Genomic DNA, 21,024 nt, shown 5'->3' with positions numbered 1-21,024 from the left:
CCCTATCTTGGACAGACTGGCCTTTTAACTTATGGGGTGGGTCACTGCTGGCCTAGAACAAACTAAACCAAGCTACATTAGCTCTGGCTAATCTGCAAGGCCACCTATTGGTGGCAAACCGATGTTGACACTCAGCTTGGCTTGCTCCTGTGCCATCTCAAGTTTACAGTCCACCCCTCTTTATTTTTTTGTGTGATTTACTTACCACCCTTCCCAATACTGATGGCTTGAGGCAGTTTCCAACATCTTTAACACTTAACTGTTAAAATATTTGAGCAGAGGCCTTCTGGGCGGAGCCTGTCTGGCTTCCACTTCCAGTCCGCTTGCCAATCAGGATGTGCATAGCATCAGTGTGTGTGTCCTGCCCCTTACTGTCTCCTCACAGTTCTTTCAGCTTACAGTGGTTTCAGTTTGTCATAGTCCTCTGGCAGCTAACTCTCCCCCTTCCTTCAGTCATTTTTAAATTACAAGCCATAGTTTGGTCTTACATGTGAACCAACAAAGTATTTTGTGTGTGTGTGTGTGTGTGTTTCCCCTCCAAAATAGGATGGAACAACGTCATTAATGTTTAAACTCTGCAATTCTGAATGGAAGGGCAAGAATAAACCCTAGCTTGCTTATTTGAATACAGGAACAAACACACACAGGAAGACGAAGAAGAGGTAGTTTTCATACCCCATTTTTCATTGCCTGAAGGAATCCCAAAATGGATTATAAGTGCCTTCCATTCATCTCCCCACAACAGACTCCCTGTGAGGTAGGTGGGGCTGAGAGAGCTCTGAGGAGACTGCTCTGGGAGAACAGCTCTAACAGGACTGTAACTGGCCCAAGGTCACCCAGCTGGCTGCATGTGGAAGAGGAGCAGGGAATCAAACCCAGCTTGCCAGAGGCCTCCATTCTTAACCAGTACACTAAGCTGGCTCCAATTAAACTATTCCTTCAAAAAGGAGTATGAACTAACTCAAGAAGATGTGGGCATGTTGAAGCTCAGGATATAATAATGATCTGTGAGAATACTTTTTGGAACTCATGGACCTACCCTGGGCTCCAAGCCTAACAGCATGTTATATATGCCAGCCTTTCTCAACTTTTTTACCTTTGAGAAACCTCAGAAACATTCTTCCAGCTTCAAGAAACCCCAGAAGTGGTATGATTGTCCATAGGGCTGTGCATGGCGGTGGCTGAATTGGCCGTTCCAGGCCAACACCGCCCATAGCCCCGGACCAGCTGGGCTAGAGGGTGCATTCGGGAAACCATTCAAGTTCTGGCTGCTCGTGGGATGGTGCAGACTGAAGGAGAGGCGGAGAGGGCACGGGGACTCCCTGCCACCGTCCAAGCCTTGCCTTCAGTGTGCGCCTGCCTAGCCGAGATGTGGGAGCCACATGGCCCCGGCGGCTTGGCTGGCGATGGGAATCCCAGCCCCCCCTCTCAGCGGCAAAGCAGAGCGCTGGGCCAGCCGAGCCCTGGCTGGGCCGGCGCTGGGAATCTTGACCCCCTCCCACGGCAGGCAAGTACAGCACCGGCCCAGGGGAGCCGTGGAAGCGATGTGGCTCCGAGGGTTCTCCTTAGCCGGTTACCCAAAGGCCTGAGGGTGATGCTGGCAAGAAACCCCAGGGTGTCATGAAATCCTGGTTGAGAAAGCCTGGTCTATGCATTTAATTTCAGGAATAAATGTTGGTGATTATTGTTATTGTTATTTTTTATTATCCTCATTATTATTTCCTAATTCGTGGGATTTCTTATGTTATGTAAAGATATGGGAGAGGTATCTCAAGCCTCTTAAGAGAACTAAAGTCTTCTTTGAGGGGGTGGTGGTGGGGGGACAGAATAGAAAATATCTACCTCCCTTGAAAAAAACAGTCTGCCTAGTTCTATCCAGCTGTAGGCTATTTTGAACATAAACAAATTGCCAGAGCTGATTTCCTTTACAAAAAAACTGATTAGTAAAACCCCTGTGGATTCTTTAACTGTACTGTTGGCGGCCTAAGAGATTAATGCAGCAATTCCCCCCCCATCAAATTATTTACTCTTAAAATATTGGATTAGGGATGTTGTTATCTACTGCTCTGAGATTACAATGTGATTCCATAAAGATGAGAAAAGAGGAAAATAAAGTTACCCTCACTCACTGGTAATTAGGATTTGACTTTTAGCTACTTATTTAGCTACCTCATTAAAAAAAAATAAAAAGCAGCTTCCTAATGATTCATTTGGGCTTTTTACAAAATCTCTTCCTAACTTTTCTTTGTTAAAACAAGGGTCACACTGAGAGATGTTAAATCCCCCTGGCAAATTCTGCTAATCTTATTAAAATATGTTATTTTATTTGTTGGAATGGCTGTGGGATACTCAAAATTAGCCTCCATTTTTAATGTGAATCAGAATCTCATCCTGAGAAATGTCAGAAACCTTGTCAATATTTCCACTTACAAATCCCTGTAGATATTTGCTTAACGAAAACTGCTCTACTTTGCCTGGAATTTCTAAGAGGCCATCTGGAAATCATAGAATATGATATAACCATAGAGTTGGAAGGTGCCAAACAGGCCATCTAGCCCAAATCTCTGTTCCATGCAGGATCAGCTCAAAGCTTCCATAAAAATTATCTCTCCAGCCCCTTTGGTGTAGTGTTTAGGAGTGTGGACTTCTAATCTGCACTCCCCCACATGCAGCCAGATGGGTGACCTTGGGCTCACCACAGCACTGATAAAGCTGTTCTGACCGAGCAGTGATATCAGGGCTCTCTCAGCCTCACCTCCCTCACAGGGTGTCTGTGGTGGGGAGAGGAAAGGGAAGGCGACTGTAAGCCTCTTTGAGCCTCTTTCAGGTAGAGAAAAGCGGCATATAAGAACCAACTCTTCTTCTTCTTCTTCTTCTTCTTCTTCTTCTTCTTCTTCTTCTTCTTCTTCTTCTTCTTCAAGACTGCAATGAAGGGGACTTCACCACCTCCTAGGGCTGTTACACTGCTGAATTACACCCCCTCCCCAATTCTACATGTTGTTTAAACCAGTGGTCCCCAACCCCCGGTCCGGGGACCGGTAGCGGTCAGTAGATCAGTCGGTACCGGGCCGCAGCTCCTCCTCCCTGGCAGCTGCCTCGGGGGCTGTTTTGCCGCTTTGCCGCCGGCTCACCTTTGGTGCTCTCCGGCGGCTGCCATGGCTGGGGCCCCCCTCAGTGTGGCACTGTGCAGCTCCTGCTGGCAGTGCACCTCAGTGAGCAGCGGGAAGTCAGGGGTGCCGGCAGGAAAGCAAGCAGAGCAGGAGTTTAGGCAGCGGTGGCAACGTCCCTCGGCAAAAACTACCCCCACCCCAGGCCTCAGTAAAATTGTCAAGCATTGACCGGTCCCCGGAGATTAAAAGGTTGGGGACCACTGGTTTAAACCCATTACAACAGGCCTTATCCTCTGCTTCCAATAGGAACTGTTCCCTCCCTTCTTCTGAGTTACAAACTTTCAAATGCTTAAAGACAGTAATCATATCCCCTTTCAGCCTCCTCTTCTCCAGGCTGAACATTCCCAAGTCCTTCTATCTGTCCTCATAGGAAATAAACTTATGGATTCAACTGCATACTGAGGAAGCTGGGCCACTAGAATTTCCCAGTGTTGTTATTTCTTACATAGCAAACACCAAAAACAGCACAATAACTACTTAATTAAAAAAAAAAACTTGCCACCAATATACAACAAATAAAAGTTGGTAGCAACTGGTAATGAAAACTGAGAACAATTTATTTTAAAGTAGGTTAAGACTAAAATCTAAAATATCTATATAACGGGGGGATAAATTTGGACAGTTTATTATTATTATTATTATTATTATTATTATTATTATTATTTAGATTTATTTCCTGTCTCTCCCGACAGCTCGAGGCGGGTCACAACAACTAACCCCATTAAAATTCCCATTAAAATCTACTATCTACAATCTACTAACATGACGGCTAAAAATCCCATCCCTCCCCCAATGGGGTTTAAGAAGAAAACAAGCAGATATTCTCAAATTTTCAGTTCACAAAACACACCCCATCAGTTCCACAAGTTCTATGAACTACTATCAGGCAGAAGCTGGCTACTGACTGGGTAATTACTGGTGATTTGTCAGATAATAACTTGATAACTATGGCTGTGCTGTTTACAGCTATCTGTTTTGACCCAAATGTCATCAGAGGGAAGATGAACCCTAGCATGAAAGGAGCGGCTCATGAGAAGATGCTCTTGATCTTCTACTTATCCAGAGTTGCATGGGAATATTCTTTCATGGAAAGGATCTGTTTATACCTCCCAGCCACTACTGCAGAGAGTAGCACCATGCCAAGGTAAAAGCTCGTCTATGGGTATTGTTTTCCAATGTAAAAAGATATTGTTCAGAAGAAAGTGTATACCTTTTAGGAGCAGTGACCTGAAGGTGGGTGAACTGGCGAGGTTTTTTTTAGCCAAATCTGCCTGGGGAAAGTAGAACATTTGGGGAAAAACCAAGATGTTTGATCTTACATTTAATTACCACCAGTTTCCTGCATAGTACAGGGGGTTGGACAAGATGACCCATGAAGTCCCTTCCAACTCTTTGATTCTATAAGAGAGCCAGCTAGGTGCAATGGTTAAGAGCAGTGGCCTCTAATCTGGGGAATCAGGTTTGATTCTCCACTTTTCCTCCACATGCAGCCAGTTACAGTTCTCTTAGAGCTCTTTCAGCCCCATCTACCTTGCAGGGGTTCTGTTGTGGGGAGAGGAAGGGTAAGTGATCGCAAACCATGCTGATACTCCTTCAATTCTCAAAAGGGGAAGCAAAATTAAAGCAACTGATTTTTCAAGCTGAAACAAAAGAGATGAGAAATCGGAAATCATCTCTAACAGTCAATGAGCCAGAGAAGAGGGGCTGACAGTGTACATCTGCTGTAGCTAGAAGCTCCAATGTATTCCCTGCTCTGGGTAACTGCGGTGTTAAGCATCATGGGCACTCTTGTGATCTGGTTCTTTATTAGAAAAATGTCTCATTCTTGTCACCTTGTCCCTTATTAGAAAAGCAAACAGTGTCTATGGTGCCCCCTTCACTACAAGTTAGGCCTTCTGCATCACACTATGTGATAAGTTGGCCACTTGAACAGTGCAGATGTTAATTAAAGACCAACATCCGGTATTTAGCATTTTAAGTCTATAAAACCCTCACAGCCTATAAAACTCTCACAGATGTGCAGCAGCTCGAAATGATTACAACTGAGCCTTTAATCACTGGACAATGGGCACCACAATGAAAAGACCTTCTTGACGGGGTTTATGAATGCAGTTTACTAACTTTCAGGGTCACCTGTGTCTTGGCTTTAGCTCAGCTGGAGGGTCTGGATATAAAGTGGCTGACAAGAGAGCCCATATAATACAGCATCTATTGAACTGGGTTTTCAGAATGTAGAAGCCAGTTGCTCAATGTACATATACACCTTTGAACAGGCAACAGACAATGTAGTTGAAGGCAAAGGTAGGTGCCCAGTAAATTAACATGGCAACGCCGAGCCTATGCCCTTCTAGATGCTTCTGTAGTGTATCCACCCATTGTTGCAACTAAGTGGCCCATTTAATATAAATAGTCTGAATGGGGCCAATAATGTTCAAGGAGGATGGATTTTGCTCCATTTTGCCATAATGAGAAAACTAACAATGTCATCCACACAACAGACCTCAGTCTCTCCCCCCCCCCCAAAAAAAAGGCTCTGCCCCCCATGTACAACAACTGTCAAATGTGACAATGTTATAAAATGCAAGCTCAAGAAGGAAAAAAACACACACAACAGCTGCAACATCAGCATAATATCAAAATACGACATGCCCCAATAACGATAAAACAAAAACCATTACTGATCAAAATATAGGGTATGAGAGTGGGAAGCTATGCAGTTGGCCCAGGAAGGAAGAGGCAGGGAGCTGGCATGCAGCCCAACAAATAGGGCTTGTCGGGATGAGGACTCACAGATCCCTACCCATCCATGTGCATGGCTTAGGTGCAAGGAACATTCACACACTGGGCGCCTAGCCTCCTAGCACATGCACGATTTTGGCCGCGCATGTGCGATGTGTGGGCGGGGCAGTTGCCCTGCCGGTCCCCAGCCTCAGAAAGGTTGGGGACCACTGCTTTAGGGTATTGAAGGCAATAGGTGTTCAGAGGTGATTTGTCATTACCTGCCTCTGCATGACAATCTTTGGTGGTGTCCCATCCAATTACTGGTCATGGCTGACCCTGCTTAACTCCTGTGATCAGATTAGAGTGATCTAGCTTGGGCCACATGAACCAATAGAATTGCTATTTCTCCAAGGTTCCTCTCCTAACTATCTCTAACTGAAATATGTGCGTCTTCAGCCCACATGGCTAGTCTGATTTGTGCTTGCATACCATGCTACCAACATCATCAAGCCAAGAGGAAAGGAAGTCAAAGTGCCAGTCTAAATATTATTAAACTTGAATTAACGTTTCTCCTTTTTTGATGGTTTGTTTATATTGTTCTTGACAGTTACTTTTCTATGATTTTCAATGCTGGTTCTGAATACTGATTCTTACAGTGCTCGTGTCTTTTATACTGCTGAACTCAATGGATATTGGTTTATATTTGGGCTGTGGCTCAGTGCTAGAGAATCTGCTTTGCATGTAGAAGATACCCTGGCATCTACAGTTTAAAGGGTGGGTCAGGTGGTAGAAAAATCTCAACATGAGACTTTGGAAAGCTATTGTCATTCTGAGTACTGGTCTTCCAGAGCAATGGTTTAGTTCAGTTTAAGGCAACCAAGTGCTCATCATGCATATATTACTGCTTTCTTGACATACAAATAATGGTGAAAATGGTATATTTCACAGGGAGATGTTGGTGAGAACAATCTAAATGGCATGAAATCTAAGGACATGAAAGTAAAGAATGGCATGAAAGTAAAGAATCATACATTCTACTGCTGCAAGGGTGAGGTAACTCTTGCCCCCTCCTCCGGGCTCTCAAGCAAACTAAATTCCCAGGAGACGAATACCCCCCTCCCCCCAGATGAGAAATCAGGGGGAGGCAGAAGGATATTGTCACCCAGGTGTCAGGACACTGATGCAGACTTCACCCTCTGTTGTGAGTGTGGTGAGCCCAAAGGCATCTCTCCGGGCCCCTGCGGGGATAGCTGGCACACACTCCAGCTGTAGTAGGGCCAAGGGGGAGGAGCCGATGACCCATGTGCAGAGCTCAGGAGCAAGGAGGTGATTGGAGCATGGTTGGCTGGTGTGGAGGCTTTCCATTGTTCAGTGCTAGAAGAAGTAGGAAGAGCCCAGCGCAACAAGTTGGAGGGGGTTCATTGTTGTGGCGTGTCTGTATCTTATTTTGAAGGGATGTTTAAACATTACCATAGCAATCAGAGAGTGTTAGGGCAGTGGTTGAGAGTAGAGGAGTAAACTACCCCACCCCCACCGGGCCTCAGTAAAATTGTCAAGCGTTGAGTGGTCCCCAGTGATAAAAAGATTGGGGACCACTGCCTTAGGGGGCAATACTCTCCCCACACTTTTTAACATCTATATGCATCTTCTAACACAGCTGGTCCGGGGCTTTGGGCTGTAATGTCCCCAATATGTGGATGACACTCAGCTCTACCTCCTGATGGATAGCCTGCTGGACTCCCCCCAGATACATTTGCCAGACGTTTGGAAGCAGTGGCTGGATGGCTCAGACAGAATCATATGGAACTCAGTCCCTCCAAAATGGAGGTCCTGTGGCTGAGTAGAAGGGGGGAAGATCAGGCAGCACATTTCCCATGCCTGGATGGGGTGCAACTAACAGCTGCAATGGTCACCAGGAATTTGAGTGTGATCTTTGATGCCCCCTTTTCAATGGAGACTCAGATCACAATATAGCCTGACTGGTGTTTTTTCACCTGCACCAAGCATGGCTACTAGTGCCCTGCTTGCCCTCAGAACACTTGGCCACAGTGATCCGTGCAATGATCAATTCCAGATTAGACTACTGTCATTCGCTCTACGTGGACCTACCCTTGTCTTTGACCTGGAAATTACAACTGGTGCAAAATGTGGCTGTGCAGGTCCTCACTCAGTTATCTTGGAGGGCCCATATCCAACCGGTGCTGCAGCAGCTGTACTAGGTTTTATTTAAGGCTATACACGGCCTAGGTCCTAACTATCTGAGGGCCCACTTATCTGCTTATGCCCTTCACAGGGCTCTTCACTCTGCGGGTATGAACTTGCTGGTTGTCCCAAGCCCCCAGGACATTCACCTGGCCTCAACCAGGTGGAATGAGCTCCCTAAATATCTGGGGGTCCTGACAGAGCTATCTAGGTTCTGCAGCTATCTAAGTTCCTATAAGATGGAGCTCTTCTGCCAGGTGTTTGGTTGAGGCTGGGTGTGTGTGACCAGAGTTATGAGCTGTGGGTCCTGACCTATGCTAAGCGTCCTGTGCTGTGTTTACGATCAGAACCCTCAAATTTTATCTTCTAGGGCCACTGTAGTGGCCTCAAGGCTGGAACACCTGAGTTGGATTGGGAGGAAACACGATCTTTTGACATTGTCTTGTACTGTTTTGATACTATTTCAAGTTTCAACAGGGTTTTTATGGCTTATATTGTGTTTCTCTGATTTATATTGTAAGCTGCCATGAGACGACTTTTGCGATGAGAGTGTTGGGGTTAAAATCAAAGTATAAATAAATAAAATTAAAAGAATAAGAAGTTTGAAATTATCTCAAAAAAGTATGCAAATGAGGCCACAGATGCAATAAAAGGAATTTGATTCATTACATCCTTCCAGAGTGGCACTCTGCTTTCAACTTACTTTGTCTTGTCATTTGCTCTTTTCAGAAACAAGAGGTCTGATTTGACATCCTTTGATCTCTGAATCTAAGACACAACTGTGGAAAATTGAATTTAAAAGAGATTGTTCCCCAAGCTAAAATAACCGTAGACAGACATAGAATAAGTCAAGCTAACTGACCTCTGTAAAATTGAAACTGTTTATGGGTCGTAACTGCAAGCAGGAACAGTTTTGCCAAACTCTGACATAACTTACCAGCCAAATGTTTAATCAGGGCAGTGGGGACAATAACTGAAATAATATTTCCATATACCCTGTACAGTTGTCACAGATGTTAAGATGCTACCCGGTGTTGTTTTTTATGACTGTAAATTTTCTTTCTCTATTATAAAAACTTGGTCTAGAATTCCCCTTGATAGACCAGTGAGTGGTCCAATAGGTAACATAAGGACATTCAGTGTTTGTTACACTTATTATGTCTGGCTTATTGATACACAAATAGTGTGTGTAGGATGCCAGGATAATGCCCAGCTCCCATAATTAATTATACATGGGAAAATGAATCTAAAATGATGGGATATCAAAAGTTAACAGTGAGAGGGGCAGGAGACTCTGTTTTGCAGGTAGAATTGTTGGAATGCAATCAGCAAGTTATTTGATCCAGGCCTACCCAGAAGGAGTGGTCAATGCACACTGCGAAGTCCTGGTCATATGCTCAGCAGAGATACCTGGCTGCAGTTCAGGAACTGCAGATTCTACCGAGAAACCAGTTTACACCAGTTTCCTCTCTGAGTAATCAGAGCCATTTGTCCTAGGAGGGACCACCCACTTCCTCTTCACACTGGTAGAGAAGATAAGCCTTTATGCTCACTTTCCATTTAGCAGGTCCATTGCATTGCAATGGCTTTGTTTGAAATCTCATGATCTCCCCACTTAGGGTCTGACTGTTTGTATAATCTCCATTTTTTAAGGAGCATCATGTAAGAACCGTATTGCTCTCAAACTTGTAGGTTTTTGGAGGTCTGATCTGGCAAGAGGCCAGATCAGAGAGCCTGATATATCGATGTATATATGGGCAAGTAAACTCTAATCTTTTAGCCTCTATCAAAAGTTCCTGTGTCTCATTGAAGCTGGCTACAGGATCTAAGGTAAAGCTTATACTGTGCTCTCTCAAAGTGTGATAACGGTGGGGAAGGGCAATTCTCTGTTTATATATTTTGTCCCTTCACCACAACACTCTGTTGACTCTGAGAGGACAACAAGAATGTCCTGGGTTCAGTCACCAGCATCTCCATTTGAAAGGATGATGCAGTAGATCAGTGGTCCCCAACCCCCGGTCCAGGGACCGGTACCGGTCCATGGATCATTTGGTACCGGGCCGTGGCTCCTCCTTGTCTTCCTCCCTGGCTGCTGCCTCGGGGGCTGCCCTGCCACTCTGCCACTGGCTCACCTTTGGTGCTCTCCAGCAGTTGCCATGGCTCGGGCTACCCCTCGGCATGGTACTGCGCAGCTACTGCTGGCAGCGCCCCCCAGTGGGCAGTGGGAAGTCAGGGGTGCCGTCGGGAAAGTAAATGGAGTAGGAGCTCAGGCAGCAGCGGCAACATCCCTCAGCAAAAGACAACCCCCCCCCCCCGGGCCTCAGTAAAATTGTCAAGCGTTGACCGATCCATGGTGATAAAAAGGTTGGGGACCACTGCAGTGAAAAACTTCCATCTGAGACCTTGGAGTGCCACTGCCAGTCTGAGGAGAGAATGGAGCATTGGTTGATGGTCTTTGATGGACCAATTATTAGCTTTTGTGGTTTAGTATAAGGCAATTTCATGTTTGATTTTTTACATATATACTTATTTTCCAAGAATAAATAGTTGTTAGTGTATTGTTTGTGGGGGGAAAATGTGCTGGGATGAAAGGGGGATTAAAATTTATCCCTAAACCCTAATTTGTGAAAATGCCCCCTTTTAAAAATCTTGTTCACTTTCATTTACTCTATACAATTATCCTCTCGTTACTGTGACAAAATATTTAATAGTATCTCCAGACACATTTAAGACAGTTTCAAAATGGAAAAAGATGATGATGGTGCAACACGATGGATGGCAAACACATCACAAGAAGAAGAAGAAGAAGAAGAAGAAGAGTTGGTTCTTATATGCCGCTTTTCCCTACCCGAAGGAGGCTCAAAGCGGCTTACAGTCGCCTTCCCATTCCTCTCCCCACAACAGACACCCTGTGAGGTAGGTGAGGCTGAGAGAGCCCTGATATCACTGCCCGGTCAGAACAGTTTTATCAGTGCCGTGGCGATCCCAAGGTCACCCAGCTGGCTGCATGTGGAGGAGTGCAGAATCGAACCCGGCATGCCAGATTAGAAGTCCGCACTCCTAACCACTACACCAAACTGGCTCTCACTAAGGGTGTCTGCCAAGATCCTGAGGTTGTCTGCTGGAGAGTCACACAAGGAAAGCATTGAAGAGAGCCAGAGCAAAACTGCAAAAATTCACTCAAGCCATTAATTCAGTATCAATCTTTAATTTGATTTAACTCCTGATTTTTCCCCCATGGGAAAGAGAGAAAGAGTTGTCTTCTGCAGAAGAGAGGAAAATGTCCTCCATTTTGCATGAGGAATGCATTCCTGCACATCAAAAATATAGTGCACAATGAAGGCATACCACTCCTGAATACCCCATCAAAGTGCCTGTCCTGGTAGGATTTTTTATTTTTATTCATTTATTTATTATTTGATTTATAGACCGCCATTCCCCCATTAGGTCTCACAGCATAAAACAACTAAAAATACAATAAAATACCCCACAAAATCCCCAAGTTACACATAGCACACATTGTACAGTGGCAATAGTCACAGTTCCAATCCCAAAATTCCCCTATGTTCAGGATTGTGGGGAAATAACATTTAAGCATTTAGAGAGAGTGGGCGCCAATCCAGTAGATCTAATATAACAATCTCGATGTTAGAGATCTCAGCATTGGAGGGGATCCTCAGATGGACTATGGAAAAAACTGCCCTGGCCTCAACCGTATGTTTCATTCATGGGAACACAGGAAGCAACGATATTGAGAAAACAACCAAAGATAACAGAGCTTTCTATTCCATCTCTTGACTCCTTTACTTCTCGGCAAAATGCAATTACCACTAGCCTAGACACACCTCCCCCAGCAGATTGCATAGATCTATTCCAGCAACAGAGGAATGTTTCCCACATATTTGATCTTGAAGCACAAAGGCCTTAACTGGATCCAACCATCTGACACTAATTGATGCATGGTTTATTTTCCTCTGCAGTTCAATTTTTAATGCAATGGTTTCAGAGGAGCATTTGGACAATTCCAGTGCATCTTTGATAGAAACGATTTTCGGAGTAGGTTGCAGTGTTGCATCATTAAAAGAAGATAGCAAATTAGAGAGAGATATTTTTTGTTGCTGTTTTTTTTAAGAAAAGCAAGAGAGGTAAATGCATGTACTCTGGCTTCCCTGTAAGACGGGTCAATTTCCAACTTACCAGCTCATTGGTCTCTTTATAGCAATGAAGTTTGTAAAAAAGACAACCCAGGGAAAACACAAACAATGACTGAGTTCGAAACAGCTAAAATTGCCAACAAGAGTATTAATTTTTGCTCAACTTATACCTAATGTACAAGCTTGCTCCTAATGACAATATTTCCCCAAACACCAGCTTCGGCATCAACATTTTCTCATGAACAAATATCTTCTACAGGCTAAACTGTGAGTGTTGCAGCTTTAACAGCCATTATAAACAGCCAAACTATTGCTGCTCATTCTCTCCCTGCTTTGCCCATGATGCATCATGCCTGCCTTTATTAGGGATGCTTTGGCACACCCCGTCCCCCCAATTCCCTGCTGGAATGCTATGGAACTGTTGAAGAAAATGCAAACAGAGAGGACAGCCTCCAGCAATACATAATTTGTGTCTCTGTAACTAGAAGTGACACCATCACATCACTGTTGGTTTCAAGGCTTCAAACCTAACCGCATCACATCAACTGGACACTCTAGCATTTTCCTGAAATGGTGTGGTAAAAATCATAGAGTTTCAGAAAAATCCTAGATTTCCCCATAATGTGACACTGCCACTTCTAATTATGTAGCCATTAATGGTGTCGCTACACCATAGTATGCTGGTCTGGTGAGTCTTGCCCCCCCCCCCACACACACACCAGTCTTCAGGGGATTGGTGACTGAGGACTGGCAAACCTAGCTCTTGGGCAGAGACTTTGTAATCATCAGTGTGGCCCAGAGGTCCTGCAACTGCCAAGAATGCTTCACCATCTTTAAAATTCAGCACCCATTGTCTGGAAAAGTGGTCATTTGTGGCCTTTATATTAAGAAGGAAATTCCCAGTATAATGGAAGATTGGAACTCTCAGTTAAACAAAAAACCAGTGAGACAGCTGTGCAAATTATCAGGTACAGATCTAGTCACTATACAAGAACAAAAAAATCCAACAGATATTCTAAAAGAGCAAGTTATTATTAAAATCAAACATTTTTGTCAGTTTTTCTCCCCATATTTCAGATATGAAAGCACTTCTTTAAATCCAGATTTTCATGCAACACCAAAAGCAATACTGAGCAACCTAAAAAGCATTCTCTTATAAAGCATTATATAATCTTCAAGTTAAATGTTGTGCATCAATGTCCTCATTCATCAGTTTCCTCATCCCTTGAACTGAAAGAACGTAATTTCTTTTCTAGTGGGTCAAAACTGGTGGACCTTAAGATTTTGAAATGTTCAGCTCATCAGCCTTTACCCTTTAAGCTGTCATCTGGCAGACTTAAATAGAATTCCATCCCCAGAGTTAATGAGCTGCTCATAATTCCACAGACATTGACTTAATTTGTACATTTTCGTTTGTCACCAGCTTGTTAGAGACTTTTCTGCCATCGCAATTTGCCTTGAGTACAGATTAAAGGCTAATTCACATGACCACTACTCACACAACTGCTGCCTTCCACCCACCTTCCCACAATAATTTGCAGCTATGGAATATATATGTGTATGTGTATGTGTATGTGTATGTGTATGTGTGTATGTGTATGTGTATATGTGTATGTGTATATATGTATATGTATATGTATATGTATATGTATATGTATATGTATATGTATATGTGTATGTGTATATGTGTATGTGTATATGTATATATATATGTGTATGTATGTATGTATATATGTATATGTATATATATATGGCTCATTTTTGTGGCAACCATCTAAAGCCCAATTCATTCATTCATTGGGTACAAATAATCAAATGTGGATGGGAATGATTTTTTCCTTCAACTGATATACATGCAAGAATATGACTTGCACAGAAATTACAGATTAGATACAAAGAAACACACCTCCCCAAGGCAGGAAAAAAAATGGCAATTTTGCACTGAAACCAAGCCATGTGCACTTGAATGTCATATCCATAGGTTTCTATATCAGGGTCCAACATTATATTATCTCAGTCCAAATGCAAACACCAGACAAATGGTACGTTTGAACACATGGACAGATACAATCATAGTCAGCTCTTTCTTCATATACCGTAGCATCCAATTGTAATCTTGAGTTGATCCATTAACTATGGTCACTGTGGAATCTAAGCTGTCCATATTGCTGTGGTTGTTGTTTGGGGGGCATGCAACCATTCCAATTTTGCAGGTTGGAACCTGGTATAAATTTAGCACAGTCTCACTCAATCTGTCTCCTAACTACAGCTCCCATTTTTTCATTTTTTTTAATGTCAAGGGAGGATCCATTGGGTTGCCACCCTCTCAGTGGGGCCTAGTGATATCCTGGAATTAGTACTGATCTCCAGAGTACAATGATCTCCAGACTGCAAAGATTGGCTCTACTGGGGAAAAAATAACTTCTTTAGAGGATTTACTTTAGGACAGTGTGCCCTACTGATGCCCCTGTCCTCCCAAATTCTACCCACCTCAGGTTCCAACCCAAATCTCCAGAAATTTCCCAACTCAGGGTTGGCAACCCTAAGGTCCCAGGATCATTAACATAGCATTTTTGTTGGCAAAAGGGGACACTCTGCTCCCTTTTTCCCCAGCCTTAAAACTGGCTACATCTACTGTCTATAAGCAAATATATTCTGGTAGGTCGCTGTGCTGCTCTGAATCAATGGAACAAAGTCTGAGTCCAGTAGCAAGTTTAAGTCCGATAGAGTGTAATTCTGAATTAAACTTTGTTGGTCTTAAAGGTGCCACTGGATTCAAATTTTGTTCGGTCTACAAGCAAAATAGTCTGTTCACCTTGTCAGGCAAAAAAGCCAATCCTAACATAGATGATCATTTAGTCAAATGGGCTAATTATGTTCATACCTAAGTGCTGTGGTCTTTTGTTTAATGATCAAACCACATATGACATTGATCAGTTCTTCAAATTGGTTTATTTTTTAATCCTAGAAATCAGACACAGTGTATGTGTGGGTGTTTGGGGTCAGCTCAGCAGGAGCTAGCCACTCCATGTTTCCCACCCTTCTCTCAATACCTCCACTTCTCCCCTAGGCAGGAGGACTACAATTATCTTTGTCCCATCTAGAAAGAGAGCTGAAAGGAAGCATCCTTGAAGAATTTCATTTAGCCAGGCTCCTACACAAAGCGTTACATGATGAATAGGCAACCAAAACATTTGATACATACACAGTTCTGTGGGAGGATGTATGCAAGGAGGAAGAGATGGTTATAAATGTTTCCTACCTGTGGCTGAGTCCATGATTCTACACTTGCCTCTTTCATTGGAGACTGTGGTCTTCCCACTTCTTTTGAGTGCTTTGGAAAAGAAAGAGAAATGCTAACCATTAGTCACATTGATGGCCAACAAATCTATTGGCAAGAGTTTTAGAGCATAAATGAGGGGATTTTACAGTAATAAATATTAATAGTAATTAGTAATAAAGGAAATAGTAATAAAGTAAGTAAATAGAGACAAGCAAATCCCTGTTTGTTCTGATCTGGAAACAAGCCTACTATATTGGATTATAGGTGTACATTTATATCCTCTGCTATTTCATTTTGATTCTCTGTTTTGCCATTTTAAATCTTATGCTTATTTTTTGGGGGTGCTTCCACGCCCAATTTATATAAAGGCAAAACCTTAAGAATGGTTGCAGCTTATCTCTCCCTCAGTTGGTATGCAGAGAACAGGTGAAAATAGGCAAAAATAGTCATGGCCTGGTCTTGGGTTGGGGGTGTTTGTGGCCATTTAATAACAAAAATTAATGTCAATCGTTGTGGGCATTTAGCAGGGGCAACCTGGAATCAACAAATTGAAAAGGGTATGGAAATAAAGCCTCAAGTGTGTAAACTGCACAATGGAGAAGAAAAATAGAAACTTTTGTGTCGGTCCAGTAGGATTAAGAGATTTGATAGCATTCCTACATGGATTAATTTGATTGGCAACTAAGAGCAGCCGGCAAAGTCCAATTGGGGGAAAAAAATCCTTCCTACTTTATGCCTAGCTAGCCCACACAGAAGAGTCAAACTCATTCTCCCCTCCGTTATATAACATCGGCAGAGAAAATTCACATCTTCCAACATTTCTGAAGGAATTAGTATGGGTAAGAGACCCAGAGAGAGTGTGTTTATTCATTCTTATGGAACACATCTAGAGAGGGAAGGAGATCACCTTTCAGGTTATTTATGGAAATATTCAGAGGCACTGCTTAAAAATCTGGAAGAAATGAAAGCTTGTTTAAGAGATCATCCAATTGATTGATTCTGTATTTTCTCATTGTGTTTCAATTCCTCTTTCCTTCCACCTTTATGTATGTTACACTTGCCAGGAGAGCTTCCATCCAAGCACTGACCTGACCCTGAACAGCATAGATCTGACCTAAATATGTGACACAGACCCATTATGCACGGGGGTTTTAGCGCACATTCGGGGTGGAATGGCGGCGACTAAAATCACGGATAACGCACGGAGCCGGCTGCAACCGGCTGCAGCTTCGGTGCATGCCGCCGAAAAAGCCGCGTCAGTGAAACGCGGAAGAAAGCGCAGCTTCCGGGTGAGCGGGGCGCAACCAGAAGCGGCGCCCGGATCGGCGCGTGCATAATCGGTTACTCTGGGTTTTGCCGCCGTCGCGCCCCGCCCCGTGCATAACTGGTATGCGTCGCGTCTTCCCCCTCCGCGTTTTCCACGTGACCCGAAATCGCCGTTTCGGCGGCCGTGCATAATGGGCCACAGTGAGGTCAGACTAGGGCTGCCAATCTTCAGATAGATCTGGAATTCAGCTGGAATTGTAACTAATCTCCAGACTACATAAAACAATGTCACTGGAGGAAATATCAGATTTGGAGAAGAGATTCTAAGGCACCATGACCTTGCTGAACTTCCTCCCCACCCTAAATTCCACATTCCCCATGTCCCTACTTCAAGAATTTTCTCAGCCAGGTTTGGCATCCCTAGATAGGAGATACCTGAACAAGTAATACCAATTAAAGGTACAGATTTAAACAAAGCAAAACAACAACTCCTTGCCTTTTAAAATGTTCTTTGAAGGCAAAGTGAGATGAAAATGTGATACATGGAAAAGTCTGAAGGGGATGGATACATTTGTCAAGCTTTCCCAGTTTTTTCCAGACTTTTATATTTGTTTATTTATATTTAGTATACTTAGGGTGAGAGGCTCTAGGAAGCAAATAAGGATGGTTATTTGGACAACTCCACCTTGGCTCTGACTTCAGCCAGCACATTTTTGAACGCTTTGTTTATTTTCTGTTGCACACAAACCACATCTCCTTCCTTCCTCTCTTAAAAAAAAAACAAATAAATGAAAACAGTATTTTGGAGAAGATGTAAAAGTAAATAGCTGATTGGCCTTTCAACTAGAAGAAATTTTAAGGTCTGGCAGACTCACCCCCCCCTCCCACCTCAATAAATAGATAAATATTGCCATGGGATGCATTGACATTGCCTTGAAATAAATGATTTTTGCTTATGCAGTCTGGTCTCTCCATCCCACCCTGCTGAAATTACATCTCATTTCCCAGCCACCTTGCAAAATCTGCTAATGTGCATAATGACTGTTCAACGCTGCCCATAAATGTTCAGGTTTTTATGAGCACAGGGACAGAGGTTCCACTGCAGCCTCCAGAGTACCTTTACCGCATTCTTGTGTGAGTACATTGCACCTACCCATGTAGAAACCTGCTCGAGATAAATGGCAGGCACCACTTTTCCCCCTCCCACCCCAGAGCAGCGTACTCTGCCTATTTTTAAATGGCTCTGTACAGTGGGATAATACATTTGGTAAACAGTAAATGCATCCACTGACTTCCTGAAGGGCATTGACTAGGCTTTTCCAGTAAAACTAAAGAGCCATGTGGATGTTAGCTGGAAGCATTAGATAAAGCTAAGAGATAAATGGATAAATTTTATCTATGCTCACATAGACCGTTTACGCACTGGAGGGTTCATGCCAGGATGCAGGCTGGAGTTTTAGTCGTGGCAGGTTACCTCACCTCTTTCTGCATCCACACGGGGGAGTATTTGGCCCGGTGAGCCTCATCTGCCCCCGATTTGTGCTCCTGCAGTGAAGTTCCCAGTGTGTAAACAGTCATAGTGATTGGTACACCGGTAACAATTGATAAAAGTATCCCAAAGGGATGGTCTTGGCATATTCTGGGTAATGCACACTTCCTTAGGGGCACTGCAGTTGAGCGGTGCTGGGTATTTGTTCTTTGACATTCTTCAGTGCAAGTCTCCCAGTGTAGGAATGCAGTTCTGGATTTTACTAAGGCAACCTCAGTTTATTGCACCAACCCTAACTGAAGAAAGCACCAGGAATGAAAGGAGGATCGCAGGGACTTCTCCAGCCCACTGGCTTTCACTGCTCCTAACTGGACCGTGTGTGTGTGTTGGGCAGGGTGTAAGAGAGTCACCAGCAGGCAAAACAAAACACCAGCAAAAAGGAAAACACAATCCCAAAATAATTCCACAGTCCCTCTAAGAACCTTTTACTCGTCACACTAAGAACTGAAAATATACACAGGGTTTATTCAATAAACGGAGGAGGGAATCAAAGAAATACATGCATGCATAAAAACTCAAGCAGTAAGTACCTGTAAGAGAACGAGAAATGAGACAAACCCAGTAGGCTTAGAAGGATATAATCTGTTTTAAGATCACACTGGGAGAGTGTTTTACTTTCTTTTAACTGTGTCAGACTTTCTGAAAGGAACTTTCAGTCTTTCTACAGGTTGGTGGGCAGGCTCTGAACTGCTCTTGAAAACACCTTCTTCTCAGATGGTTTTTCTTCCATTCTCTTCAGAGCTCCCATCTTTTCCCCTCATATTTCTCTCTCTGTGTCTCTCGCTCTCTCTTTCACGCTCTCTCTCACACAGATACACACATACACCCAAATCATTTTGGAGCTGGGAAGTAACAGCTACAGGTATGTATGATTGCATATATCTCCCTCACATTTTAAATGCCCTTCCTGGACACAGAAATATGAGAATCAGGTCATACGCTAGCCTTTTCCAAGGCATGCTAAAAAATTTTATGCAGGGATAGATACATTTAATAGGAAATATTTAGCAGAGTCTTTCTGCCTAGTCACCCAAAATGTTCCTCTAGGTCAGTATTAGCTATTTGCACAGCCTGGGACTAACCAGTGGATTGCCCAACATCTGCTACTAGTGATCCTTTGACTGGAGACATCAGGGATGAGACTGGTGTTCCCTGCTTCCAGCAGTGACCTGAAGATCTATCCAGATGAAAGAAATTATTTGCTTTGAAAAACATGGCAGCTTTGAAGGGTGGATGCTATGGAATTATATCCTGTTGAGGCCCTTCCCCACACCCCATATTTCTAAGGTTTCTCCCTCATGCCTCCAGGAATTTCCCATTCTTGCACTGGAAATTCTAGATATATCCTAGAGCCAGTTTGGTGTAGTGGTTAGGAGTATGGACTTCTAATCTGGCATGCAGGGTTTGATTCTGCACTCCCCTACATGCAGCTAGCTGGGTGATGTTGGGCTCGCCACAGAACTGATAAAGCTGTTCTGACCAAGCAGTAATATCAGGGCTCTCTCAGCCTCACCCACCCCACAGGGTGTCTGTTGTGGGGAGAGGAAAGGGAAGGCAACTGTAAGCCACTTTGAGCCTCCTTCAGGTATTGAAAAGCAGCATATAAGAACCAACTCTTCTTCTTCTTCTTCTTCTTCTTCTTCTTCTTCTTCTTCTTCTTCTTCTTCTTCTTCTTCTTCTTCTTCTTCTTCTTCTTCTTCTTCTTCTTCTTCTTCTTCTTCTTCTTCTTCTTCTTCTTCTTCTTCTTCTTCTTCTTCTTCTTCTTCTTCTTCTTCTTCTTCTTCTTCTTCTTCTTCTTCTTCTTCTTCTTCTTCTTCTTCTTCTTCTTCTTCTTCTTCTTCTTCTATAGTGGTTCTCAGCCAGGGGGTCGGGACCTGTTTGGGGGTTGAATGGCCTTTTCATAGGGGTCGCAGCAGGGCAAGCAGTTTGGCTGGGGGGAGGGGTGCCATCCACTCAACAGCCTTGTGGGGTAGATCGAGATAGAGCATTCATCTGTCTGGAGCACCCAAAAAGAGTGAGATCAGCATGGTGGGACAAGAAGCAGAACTGAACTGAGAAACCCCAGAAAATATATATATATATATATATACAATCATGAACAATGGATCTTCACGCCATTGGTCAGTTTCAGTTTAATTTCTGTGAAAGAACACTTGCATAATTTTATGGTTCGGAGGTCACCATAACATGAGGAACTCTATTAAAGGATTGCGGCATTAGGAAGGTTGAGAACCACTGCTCTACAAGCAAAGCAAGTACTTTGCCACTGAATCACAGTTCCTCCCTTTCCAAGCATCGACTGCTCTGCCACCAATAATCCAAAAACATTTACCATGGTATTTGTTGTTTGTGTGAATATCAAGTAAGTGCAAAGTCTGTTCTAAATGCCCCAAACCGGAAAGATTCAGTGGAGGAAGGACAAATATACAAAGATGAAACCAGATGAGATAGCAGAGCTGATCCCCCTCCACCCAGATCTTGTGATCTGCTGCAGTACAATAAAAGAACCCCGTGGTAAAATGATTACATGGGGAAATCTACTATATGGGGATAATCTTCTGATACTGTGTCATCTCTCCCCACGTAATGGAATGATTTTTTTTTTCTTAGCACAAAAAGGAAAATATTATCACTGTTAATAGTGTCTCGCAGGTAGCTTTTCTAGCAGCTTAAATGGCA

General features: G+C 43.4%; 1 protein-coding gene across 3 annotated transcripts in view; it reads right to left on the bottom strand.

The window, feature by feature from the left end:
- PCDH11X (protocadherin 11 X-linked) overlaps positions 1-21,024 on the bottom strand; it is a 937,860-nt gene that overhangs the window by 421,506 nt on the left and 495,330 nt on the right. For all 3 annotated transcript variants that reach the window (XM_077308665.1, XM_077308664.1, XM_077308666.1), the window contains one exon: positions 15,510-15,581. In XM_077308665.1, the coding sequence (XP_077164780.1) occupies positions 15,510-15,581 (72 nt within the window). The remainder of the gene's footprint in view (positions 1-15,509; positions 15,582-21,024) is intronic.

Source organism: Paroedura picta, chromosome 13, assembly GCF_049243985.1.
Source record: "Paroedura picta isolate Pp20150507F chromosome 13, Ppicta_v3.0, whole genome shotgun sequence".
Lineage (NCBI taxonomy): Eukaryota > Metazoa > Chordata > Lepidosauria > Squamata > Gekkonidae > Paroedura > Paroedura picta.
This window is presented reverse-complemented; position numbering and strand designations above follow the sequence as displayed.